The 12,538-nt window shown below is 47.1% G+C and overlaps 1 protein-coding gene across 1 annotated transcript in view; it reads right to left on the bottom strand.

Annotated features, from left to right (window-relative positions):
- VPS35L (VPS35 endosomal protein sorting factor like) overlaps positions 1 to 12,538 on the bottom strand; it is a 495,721-nt gene that overhangs the window by 167,842 nt on the left and 315,341 nt on the right. Inside the window, exon 27 of the mRNA XM_086940786.1 lies at positions 4,976 to 5,115. Coding sequence (XP_086796912.1) covers positions 4,976 to 5,115 — 140 coding nt within the window. The remainder of the gene's footprint in view (positions 1 to 4,975; positions 5,116 to 12,538) is intronic.

Raw genomic sequence — 12,538 nt, 5'->3', positions numbered from 1 at the left:
CCGTCTTGTCTGAGTTCATTTTCAGGCGGCTGTTCTTCATCCACTCGGCTACTTCTTTCATCCCTTCGTGTAGGTTGGCTCTGGCGGTGGCGGGGTCGTTGGTGAGGGAGAGGATCAGCTGGGTGTCGTCGGCGTAGGAGATGATGTTGAGGTTGTGCTGGCATGCGATGGCCGCAAGGGGGCTCATGTAGACATTGAAGAGGGTGGGGCTGAGAGAGGAGCCTTGAGGGACGCCGCAGATGACTTCGGTGGCTTCTGAACTGAACGGGGGGAGGCGGACTCTGTGTCCTCCCAGCGAGGAAGGAGAGGGTCCATTCCAGTGCCTTCTCCTGGATTCCGGCGTTGCTGAGGCGCTGCACTAGGGTGCGGTGGCAGACCGTGTCGAATGCCGCGGAGAGGTCCAGGAGGATGAGGGCCGCTGTTTCCCCGTTGTCGAGCAGGGCTCGGATGTCGTCAGTGGCTGCGATGAGTGCGGTCTCGGTGCTGTGGTTGGCCCGGAAGCCAGACTGCGAGAGGTCGAGGTATTCGTTCGTCTCGAGGAAGGCGGCCAGCTGCTTGTTGACGGTCTTCTCGATGACTTTGGCCGGAAACGGGAGGAGCGAGATGGGGCGATAGTTTTTGAGATCGGTGGGGTCCGCTGATGGTTTTTTCAGTAGAGCGCTGAGTTCGGCGTGCTTCCAGCTCTCCGGGAAGGTAGCGGTGTCGAAGGAGGTGTTGATGATGTCCCGCAGGTGGGGTGCGATGACAGCGTCGGCCTTGTTGAAGACGTGGTGAGGGCAGGGGTCGGTTGGAGATCCGGAGTGGATGGAGTTCATCGTGCTGATGGTGTCTTCGGTGCTGATCGGGGTCCAGGCGCGGAGGGTGGTGGTGGGGGGCGTTGGTGCGGTCCTGGGGTGCGTCGGTTGTAGGCTGAAGCTGTTGTATGTCAGCGATCTTGTTGTGGAAGTAGGAGGCGAGGGAGTTGCAGAGGTCTTGTGATGGGGTGATGTCGTTTCCGGCGTTGGGGTTGGAGAGCTCTTTGACGATGTTGAAGAGTTCCTTGCTGTTGTGTGCGTTGTTGTCCAGTCGTTTCTTGAATGCTGTTTTCTTGGTGGTGTTGATGGTGTTTTCGGGTGGCGAGCTTGAGGGTGGCCATGTTGTCAGGCATTGGGGCTCTGCGCCAGGCTTTCTCGAGAGCTCGGCAGTTCTTCTTGGAGCTCTTGAGTTAGTCGGTGAACCATGGGGCCTTCTTGCTGCCGGGTCTGCTAGGCGGGGTCCTCAGAGGGGCGAGGTCGTCTGCGCAGTTGCTGATCCATTTCGTGAGGTTGTTGGCGGCCTGGCTGGGGTTCGCTGAGCTGGTGGGGGGGTCCTGGCTCAGGGATGCGGCGAGCTGGTCGGCAGTGATCTTGTTCCAGCTTCTGCGTGCCACCTGCTGCTGGTGGTGGTGGATCGTGTTCTTTCTGAAGCGGATGTGGATGCAGCTGTGGTCCGTCCAGTGGAATCCGGTGGTGTGGCTGAAGGCGATGTTCTTGCTGGATGAGAAGACGGGGTCCAGTGTGTGTCCGGCGTAGTGGGTGGGGGTGTTCACCAGCTGCTTGAGACCAAGGTTGTCCAGCAGGGTTGTGGTGTTGCGGTCGTTGTTGTTCTCCAGGTGGAAGTTGAGGTCCCCGAGGAGGGTGTAGTCAATGGAGGGGAGGGCGTGCGGGCTGATGAAGTCGGCGATGTCTTCGCAGAAATGTGTGCGTGGTCCCGGGGGTCTGTAGATGAGGGTGCCTCTGAGAGTGGTCTTGGGGTCGGTGTGGATCTGGAAATGCAGGTGTTCGGCGGTTGTGAGGATGTCGTCGGTGCTGGTTGTGATGCGGATGGTTTTCCTGTGGATGATGGCGATGCCTCCTCCGGTCTGATTCCCGCGGTCCCTCCGGGTGATCTTGTATCCTTCCGGGATGGCGATGGCGATGTCGGGCGCTGAGGTTTCATCCAGGTTTCCGTGAGGAAGGCGACGTCTGGTGATGTTGTGTCGAGCAGGTTCCAGAGCTCTACGGCGTGTCTGTGGACGGAGCGGGTGTTGAGCAGGATGCACTTCAGGTGGTTGCTGCTGGTGCGCGGCGTGGTTGGTGCGGGTACGGTGCAGGTCCGGATGTAGGAGAACTTGCAGGAGTGGCAGCTGAAGGGTCCCTGGGTGCGTCTCGGGGTGGCTCGGTAGCAACCGGGGATCCTGCCGGTGTTGAGTGCGTTGAGTTCGGAGGCGTCGTAGATCCGGCGGGTGGGCTGGGGTCTGCGGAGACCAGGGGTTCGGGCACTGGCGCGGGCCAGGCGCGGACGGGCGCAGACGGGCTTGCCTTTGGCGTGCTTAGGGCGCGCCCGCTGTGCGTCAACGCTGCGCGTTTGCCTCTCTGCCATATGTGGAGAGTGGGGTGGCGGAGCGAGGGAGGAGCAGCTGGGAGGCGGGAGCGGGGCGCCGAATGGGAAGGGCGATCGAGGGAAGGGGGCGGGGCAGCAGCGGCGAGGAGGTGGTGGGAAAGCGCGGCAGGGGCTGGGCGCGACAGGGGAGAGCACAACAGCGGAAAATAAAACAACACGGGGCAGAGGGAAAATACAAACAAGAAATTAAACAAAAAATTAAACAAGGGGCAAATTACACAGGAAGAATGCAAACGTGAAATACACGAAAATACAATTGCAGCGCTAGCGAGGAACAAGGATCACAGCTGCGGGCAGCGGCGGCACTCGGCGGGAACCGGGATCACAGCTGCGGGGGGGAAGCCTGGGCTCACTCACGAGGAGTGTGCGCGGTGCGTGGGGTGACCGGCCCAGATGGATCAGGCAGAGTGTGTGTTGTCACTGGGGACCGTAATGGCCACCATCGGGGCACCTCATTCGCAAGTGGAAGCCATCTTCCACAAAATGGTCGTAACGATTGAGACTGTATGTTTGAGATCGGACTCCGACCCTTTTCCAGACCTGAAACACGATGTGTCTCCCACGAAGCAGGTTTTAACTGAGAAAGTGGGCCCGAGCGGCAACTAGAACTGATGTCCGTAGTCAGTGCACGAGTAACAACTTGCGAGATTGGAACTCCTGAAATTCTAGTACATTCAACAGTGCTACCGCCCGAGATGGAACCATCCGATCTTTTACTTCTGGAGAACTGCTTCAGCACTTTCTGGATTGATCTATTTTTCTCCTCCCATCTGGTTTTATTACGTTATCGGAGGAAACAATATTGAGACTTACTGTCGGTGGGGGAGTATCTCTGTATGGTAGATGGACTTCAAGAACTACATTTTTCGACTCGCTCCAGTTGTACTGGTTTCAATCTTTTTGAATGCTTTGACTCTCCTGCAAACATGGCGGTTCTAACGGAGGGAGTTCGCACGAAGGATCGGAAGGGCCAGGGATGACTCCGACTGTCTGGGTTCGATATAAAGACTTCCTTTGATATGGGACTTGCACCTATATTGATGCGGGAGGTTGGGCGGTTTTTATAACTGCCCATACTTATTTGTCTCGGAATTTCTTTTAAATAAAACGTCTTGACTGTGTGTGGGGGTCGTTTGCTTTTGGCGGGGGGGGGGGATTGGAGAGACCGGGAGCCTGTATGACAAATTCCTCCTCCATGTTTCACTGTATTTAGTATCTAGTTAGATGGGGCAACAGGCACGCTGCTAGTTGGGGATAGGGCGCAAGCCATATGCAGGGGTGCAGAGTGAGGGGAGGGGTGTTTGTTTAGTTTGTATTTGTAGTTTTTATGTTAGAAATCCTTCAAAATCCTCATATAGGTGGTCTTATCGAGTAGCGAATTTGTGTACTGGGGTAGACGGGTTCTGGTTGGGATATCACTTGCGTGCGATAGCCAATTGTTCTGTAATTTATCATTGTGTTCGGTATGCGGCTGTGACTTCGTAACCTTTTTATTGCTGCACCCTTCCCCCCTCCCTTCTATTCTGGACTGATACTTAATGTTTATCCTGGTCTCCTGGGGAGGTGGGGTTGGTGGTAGGCGTTTGATTGTCTATCCTGAGGGTGGTACGGCCGCATACCTGATGTAACTCTTGATCAGACTCTATTGATGATTCTCCGTCTATATGTATATTATTGATCCTTTAACTCCGCGTTGTAAGCCACCTGTCATTGTTTTTCCCTTTATTTGTTTCTTCAATAAAAAGAAATATATTAAAAAAATTAACAGGAGAAGTAGAGCATTACAAGCAGCATGTGAAATTCATGACTGTGGTGGCAGATCTAAACAAGCGGACACTTATTTCTCCACGCTGCCTACAATGTCTAATTCAATTTGACCTTTAAGCCATCAGTACAGTGGATTTCCAAGATGTAGATATGCAAAGACACAAGGGCTAGGCAAGGTGCCAGTCACGACCCTCCCACATCTTCCAAAGGACCTCGGGAGGAGAGCTTGAGAAAGTGAAGCAGAGACAGAGCACACCATCATCAGAGGTTGATGAACTTGAGAAGGGCTGGCAAGTTTTCATTAATATCACTATTCCACAGCACACCTCACTTTTCACCCAAGAAGAGGTACCCTGTGGACCACCATCTTACCAACTACTGAACCATGACAAACTCTTGGGTATGAGAGTGCCTTTAATAAAGATTTTACAGAAGGCAAAAAGGATCTGAGAGATTAGAGCATAAGAGATAAACACGTTCTTCCTGCATCTTGCTATTTAACCCTGCACTATTCCAGGAAACAATATTTATTTAATCATTAAGAGTTCTGTGAGTCAAATGCAATCGATGATGGTATGAGTATAGAGGGCAGGTACTTCCAGGGTTAGTGACAGTAGCCCAGAGCAACTGCAAATGCTTTCTTTCTGGGGGAAGCGGATGAGCGGCACTGCCGAAAGAAAGATATCTTTAATTCTAGCAGCAAACACAAACAAAAAAACTAAGCTTAAGAGCTACTGTATCACATACAACAGCAAGTCTGGCAGCAACAGATAACCCCACAACAGAATGTAACAAAGACATCACTTACCGGGACTATTAACAAAGTGGAAAAGAAATTACTGAGGAATTCCAGAAGAAATGAGTCTGAGGATCTCATCTTCCCATCTATATTGATAGTTTTTGGAACTTCCGGGACAAGGCTTACTGCAGCTTTGAAAAATGCATCAGCTATAAGAAAGAAACAAACAAAAATATGAGTTTTCACTCAAGTAAGACAATGTCTTTTGTGACCATCTTAGCATTTACATCAGTCATTACACTGAACAAGTTTTTCAAAACAAATAATTTGCTGGATTTCTGGGGGAAAGCAACTAACATTGCTAAAGCCAATAGGTTTGAGATTTACACTATAGAGCGCTGACAAAAGCAATCAAAACTACTTGAGCAATACAAACCAAATAAAAAAAGGTTTGGTTGTGTATACTATGCACAGATGAGCTAAAGAATGACGTCTGTGATGGAAGTGTATTTTTAAGATGTAAAATAGTATCCCATGCATTTTCAACTGGGCGGTAAGGTGAACTCAAACGTCCAACAGAAAGAAGGGGAGGTAAAAGTACACCTGTGGGATGAGATTTTAAGTCTAAGGAGGCAACGGTTTAAGGAGCCCGAATCACTTCTCTGAATACTAATGTGCGGTTTAGATACGAGTTTTATCACTTGTCATTTTTAACCATACACCCGTTACAGATGTATTAAAATCTTGGAAAAACCCAAACAAAGAAGGGAAAACTATATCATATGCTTCAGTGCAATGCCCTCTAGGTAATTTGTCAACAAGAAAAACACATATTGACAGATATAAACCTGATCACAAATAGAATAAATATCAGATTTGGTTTTATACTCTCTAAGTAGTGCTGCTATTTTACAGTAGAATGAAGTCATAATTAATTCTGTGTTTTAGAGAAACTGTTCTGCAGCCCGGTCTTCGTACAAAAGTGAAACACTAGGAATCTTGATGTTCCAATTTTTAGCTGCTAGGTCTACAAAGTGTTGCTTAGAGAGGCAGTCAGGCACGGTGTGTTTATGTTTCTGTTGTAATAAAGAAGTACTCTGAGGCAGGGTGAGTACAACCGTCTTTATTCTGTCACCCACTCTCTGTACTTGACAGGCTGTCCAACATTCCACAGTGAACTCTCTGGAGAAACGTTCCAGAGGGTACAGGGGGCGGGGGAGAGAGAAAAGTACCAAAGTGAAAGAGTAGAAGAGAACAACCGAGAGGAAAGTAATGGGGGGAAAGAAGGGAAGATTACAACAGTATCTTCAGTTTACTTAAATCCTGCATCAATAATGGCAAGATCTAGAATAAGGGATCACAGTCCAGGCATTAACATTTTGCAAAAAGAGGCTGACAATGATGGTCTAAAAATATCCATCAATGGTAAGCTTGAACAAAATGTAATACGAAAAGCTCTACTAGCTTACACACCTCTGAACACCAACATACCCAAATAGTTGAGAACCATATCAGAAAAAGTCCATCCTTGTTGGTGTGCCGTAACAACATGATTGACAACAAGCAACTTCGAATTGTCCACTCATATACTGTGATATTTTGTATAATATGTGAAGAGAAACTTCTCAAACTCCCACAGAAATTACATCAAACGATTCTTAATGATGTTGGTGGTGGAAAAAGACCATTTCCTGAGAACATTGGCTGTGCTTGCAAGTTTAAGTGGGGCCTGTGCAGCACACCGGTGTATCACTGGGAAGTGTTTACACCACTCTGTGGCGTTCCGAGGCATCTGGCCGCAGGGAATAGTTGAACAGTAGCATTCCTGTGATCCCTCTTACCTGGGTAAGCGATTTTCCTGGGTGACTATGTGGTGCTTGAAGCCTAACATGTTCGAACAGAGGTGCAATTCTTAGCGCTAAAGCCCTAACGCCATGAAAGAGATGGCTGCCATCTTGTTTCTCTTCTAAAGGAGTCCTGGAACCTCATTAATTATCAATTGCACAAGATGGTAGTGGAAAGACTGGATGGCAGTATTACCTTGAAATAAACCATTCAAAGGTGGATGTAGGATGAGTTACCTCGTGACGAATGGGAAAAATAGTGGTGACAGTTGGAGACCAAATCGCCTGCCTCTTGTCAATGTGGAAGTTTACCCCCAGATTCATCATGGTCATGTTTTGAGAGTCCTTAATAGCGAATTTTAAGGATTCGCTATTAAAGACTCGCAAAACGGGGTGCATGTAGAAATCGCAATATTTTATGCGATTTCTACTTATTTATTTTGAAAGTTTTATATAGCGCGAACAAGATCTTTGCAGATATCAGAGCGCTTTACAAAAACAGGGGGTAAGAAAACAAGAGAGTGATTAACCGTGATTAACTTTTGAGCAAAGAATAGTTGTAGGTAATAGGTGGGTAGCAAAATAGGGTAGGTACATGTGGGAGCATAGTCAATCAGCTAAAACCAATGATACAAATCGACAATCAGAAAAACGAATAGTACAAATAGGTGCAGAGTCTCATAGTTTCAAAGTAAAAGTTCAGGTGAATTTAGTCATGAGGATAGCTTTTACTTCTTTCTTAAAAAATGTAGTGGAGGAGATAAGCCTGGTTTCTGGAGGGAGTGAATTCCAAATCCTGGGTGCCATTGTTGAAAAGGAGTGTTTATATGTTTTTTCCTTCCGGAATCTACGAGGTTTCAGAAGAAGATTCTTTGTACTTCTAGTGGTTCTTGAGCCACCAGATATTGTCAGCTTCTGAGTGAGGTAGCCGGGTGAGTTTTGGAGTACAGCTCAGTGTGTCATGCAGGCAATTTTCAGATGTATTCTGGCTTCAGAAGGTAGCCAGTTCAAGGATTTTAGGTCAGAGGAAGTATGCAAGTGTTTTTTTGATCCAGTGATGAGTCTCGCTGCAGCGTCCAAAGAGGCTCTCAGGGGTGCAGTTGTAGATGGGGGGAGTCCGCAGAGGGCGACGCTACCGTAGTCTAAGCGAGGAATGACTAGGGCTTGTACTGCAGTTTGGAAGTCCTTGGCTGGGAGGAAGGGTTTAAGTTTCCTCAGGGTATTGATTTGGAAATTAGCTCCCTTAGTTGCCTTGCTGATAGGTTGTTGCATGTTGAGATTGTCGTCAAGTGTTACGCCTAAAGATTTTGCTGAGTCCACGATGGTAGGTTGGACATTAAGTGCAGTTTGGTGCTTTAGCCAAGTTTGAGTGGTGGAGATTTTCACGGGAGGTGAGATCAGAAGGAACTCAGTTTTCAGAGCATTGAGTTTGAGGTGATTATCGGCAAGCCATGATTGGGTGTTTCTGAGCGTTGAGTTCAGAAGTTTGATGTCTTAGGGGATTGTAATTTGAGATATAGTTGGGTGTCATCGGCGTACATGTGAAAGTGTACATTAGATGCTTGTAACAAGGTGGTGAGAGGTTCCATGACCAGGTTGAACAATGTAGGGGATAGGGAAGATCCTTGTGGGACGCCTAATGTTACAGGCACTGGTGGGGACATCAAGTTGTTGCTCTTGAATTTCTGAGACCGGTTATGCAGAAAGGAGGTGAACCACTTGAGAACAGTCCCAGATAGACCCATTCTGGTGTTTAACAGCTCGAGTAAGTTCTCTTGTTTGACTGTGTCAAATGCTGAGGAGAGATCAAGAAGGATGAGGAGGCAGGTATCGTTTTGATCTAGGATTTGGAGTGCGTCATCAATTATGTGCGTCATAGCAGTTTCAGTACTGTGCCCTGCTCGGAAGCCTGATTGATGAGGGTTGAGGAGGTCAAACTGTTCAATGTGTTTTGTCAATTGGAGTTGTATGCATTTTTCCAACAATTTGGCAAGAGTGGGAATATTGGAAACGGGACGGTAATTGTTTAGGTCAGTAGGGTCAGCTGTTGGTTTCTTGAGTATAGGTGTGACTTGTCCAACTTTGAGGGAGTCAGGGATGAGTCCTTGTTGAAGTGAACTGTTAATAATTTTGGTCCAGAGTGGGAGGAGTAATGGGATGAAGTCCTTTACAGCGTTGGCAGGAAGGGGGTCTGTGAGGTGATTAGAAGGTTTCAATGTGCTGAGCAGTTTGACAATTGTTTCTTCTGAGTAGATGTCAAAGGATGACCATGCAGCATTGTTTTTTGGTTCAGTGGGTGTTATGCTGTGGGGGTTGGAGTAAAGGCTTACGTCATTGCGGAGATCGCTCCTTATGTTATCAGTCTTTTGATTAAAGAAAGCAGAGAAGTCTTCACAGGATGGTATATCGCCTATTGTGCTATGTGATTGCTGGGGTTGTTCAGAGTAAATCACAGAAACTCAAACAACAAAATCCTAAAATATATGGCAGCGTCACAGGTGGGAGCATAGTGGAGAGCACAGGTGGGTGCCGTGGCCAACCACTGAGGAACAAACATTTTCTAGCGAACCGAAGTCCACAGAGCTGTTTATAGACATCCAGAACTCCAAGGCAGTGCTCGAACAAAAGATGGTCCACACCACGGAGGAAAATAATCTCATCAGCAAAAATCAATGCAAAGTGGTTGACAGAAGAGCGATCAAAGAAGCAGTGGAAACTATCACTTAGAATGCCAGTAAAATGCATAAAGCTTCTGCGCTGCTGATGGAAGGTGCGGCAGGTGAAGCAAACTGTGGAGATCTCACCAGTGCTTTATTCGGCCTAAACTCTTCAGGCACTCATCTACCTTCCTGCTGTAAAGGTGCTTTATGGCAAGTGGCATGTGAATGAGCTTAACATGCACATTTCCATAAACTCAGAGGACATACGAACATGAGGACATGGAACAATGCTGAACAAGACAGCAACAGTCTTAATGCATCCTGATTAGACAATACTTGCCATATGCAAACAACTAATCAATCTGTTTATCTCTCTCACATTGCGATTATGTATGTATATATATGTATATATATATATATAATATATATATATATATATATTCACAAGCTTCCTTTGCCGACGTGAGAGTAAAACTCATCCATCCCAGCAACTATTATCTTGTGAGGTAGAACAGAATGCAATGCATTCAATTAAGACATTGTAGGGTAAGTCTGTACAAACCATAATGGGGCTTGATATGCTATGAGGAAGGGCAAATTACTGGATGCAGAATGATGCTTCATGGCTGCCTGTGTACTGCTGAAGCAGAGGACAATGTTTCCTGCACTATCCGAATGGGTTTTAACAACGCCTCATTAAATGGAAGCAAGAGTTGTTTTATGCTCTACGTGACCAACGATACAATTGGATACAGGATAGTGAACAAAGACTCACATCTTAAAATGCAGGCAGCAGCAATAAATCCTTGTCCAGCCAAATACTCACTTTTATTAAAAAGTATTTTATTTTCTAACGCTATCCATACAAAAGAAAAACCCTACACCCAGAAACAAATACACACGTCCTCCCCCTAGGTCGGGGCTCTAGTGTTTCTTTGGGGGGTTCCCTGTCCTACTCACTCCTCACATTAGTGATTGTGGGTATTCCCCATTCAATACTAGTAACATCCAGGGTATGCCCCACTAGTAGTCCGAGTTGCGAGTGGCCACCTGTAGTGGCTGCCTTTTTGCTAGCTCTTTGGAGAAGGAGAATGATGGAGAGTGACTCCAGCCTATTACCCCCATAGCATAGGGATTAGGCCGATAGACAGGGACCCTGTCTTACATATATTAGGGCATTTTCGTACCATTTTCCTTAAAGTAAGGCTTATGAATTTAAGTTAGGGGATAGATATATAAGTACTAGTTATGATTTGCTCATTTACTAACATGCTGGGCTATTTTCCATGGAGCTATGCATATTGTGGGCTCCGTAGGCCTTAAACGAGACAGACTCCATTTTGCTTTCTGCCCGGTAGCTCGAGAAGGCTTTCTAGGTGAAGTGTAATGTTTTAGTTTTAAGCTGTTGTTCGCTTGGAGAGAACCGGTTCAGGCTGACCCTTATCGAAGGAATGTATTTTTCTCCACTCCGAAGACACAACTTCAGGCCGGCCGGCTGGGAAAGTGTCCTTGGTACGGGGAGGTACAGGAATTTGGTGGGCGGCAGGTTACTGGCCGTGAATTTCCATGAAGGAACGGGCTTTGATATTAGCGAAGGTGTTAGTCAGTTTGTCAGTTAGTCCGTAGGCGGCATCTAGCCGTTAGCATCTCTGCCATTATTCATCTCATGGTGGACAAGTCGCCATCTTTGAAGTCGGAGAAAGATTTAAGACCGAAACTCTCTGAGAAAGACTGAATGAGAAGCAGCGCGGAGCGCACTGCCAGAGAGAGAGAGAAACGGTAGCTAATAATCAGCAAGGTTCCGGTGTCCTGAGGGGAAGCAGACGAGGTTGAGCCTAGCGGTGCAGACGTGTACTTGTGACGGCTGAGGGTGACTGCAAGGCGAGCCAGGATACAGAGACGAGAAGGGAACCTAGATGACTGCCGAGTCCAGACTTCCCACTAATAAGGTGACCTCTGTCTAACTTTAATAGAATGTGCACTCTAATCTTTACCTTTTTCTTGCAGGATTTATGTTGCATAGTAATGTGATTTGTGTCTATTGTTAATAAATACCCTAATTCTTATAGAATTATTGTGTACCTGGTGTTCGTGTTCAATCTTGGTAAACTACATTCCTAGTCGAAAGCTGTTTAGGTGAACGGATGAGAAATCCCGATCAGGTAAATGGTGATCGAATAAGGAGGGAGTGAGTGGACCTTTGATGCCAAGAGCAGGGAGTACACTATACAATCTGGAACCATATTCAAAGTTATTATTGTAGTCCTATCCCGAGTAGAACACTGAGATATTATCCCAATAATGATTCATAGGAATGTGGTCGTCGTTGATATGCGGCGTTAGTGAGAACGTTGGGGGGGGAGACCAACGTGTATACCCACTGGATTGTGGCTTGAATAAGTGAGAACGCCAGGGAGGATACTGGCGTGTAGTTTCGCAGGATTGCGAACAGTTTGGAAAAGGGAGCATTGGGTTCTGCAGGCCCATGTGTAGACGCACCGGATTGTGTGTCAGATCTGCCCTAGGGTAGAACGGTCTGGGTCGGGGTGGCCGCGAGACCAACTGATGTGAATAAGATATTGTAGAAAATCCGTACATGTATATTGTCATTCCCCATCCTTAGGTGCGACCTGTATATATATCTGTATATCTATTCATTGTGAATACGATCTGAGGAGGGAAGGTGAGTACGTTTTGGCTGGGTCATAGGGGCCCCTGGGGGCTGATCCCATCTAAACAGAAAATCCAGCCATTACATCTGGCGTCACGAACTGTTTACGAAGCCTGTGTGCATTGTGTTGATATTATCTTGTTGGTTTGCGCTCGGCTTGTACGTATAAAATTTTGTTTATAATTCTGTATATAATTTTTTGCTGTGTCATTATGTTTGCGAAAAAATCATCGTCGGTTTTCAAGTTACCGATTCAAATTCCCGGCTGGGAATGTACTGCCTACGAGGCTTTGGCCCGTGAGTGGGCCGATTCTACTGGTTTGAGTGAAAATTGGTCTTCATGCTTGGAGCAGGCGGAGCCTGCCGATGTTGTGTCGTGCTTACAGAAAGCGCCAGTAGTGAAGGGTGATGAGCTTCCTATTTTAGGACGCAGGGGCTGGATCGTTCTTAATGCATA

The sequence above is a fragment of the Lissotriton vulgaris genome, chromosome 10 (assembly GCF_964263255.1).
Source record: "Lissotriton vulgaris chromosome 10, aLisVul1.2, whole genome shotgun sequence".
Taxonomy (NCBI): domain Eukaryota; kingdom Metazoa; phylum Chordata; class Amphibia; order Caudata; family Salamandridae; genus Lissotriton; species Lissotriton vulgaris.
Note: the sequence above shows the minus strand (reverse complement) of the source record. Positions and strands in the feature narration are given on the sequence as shown.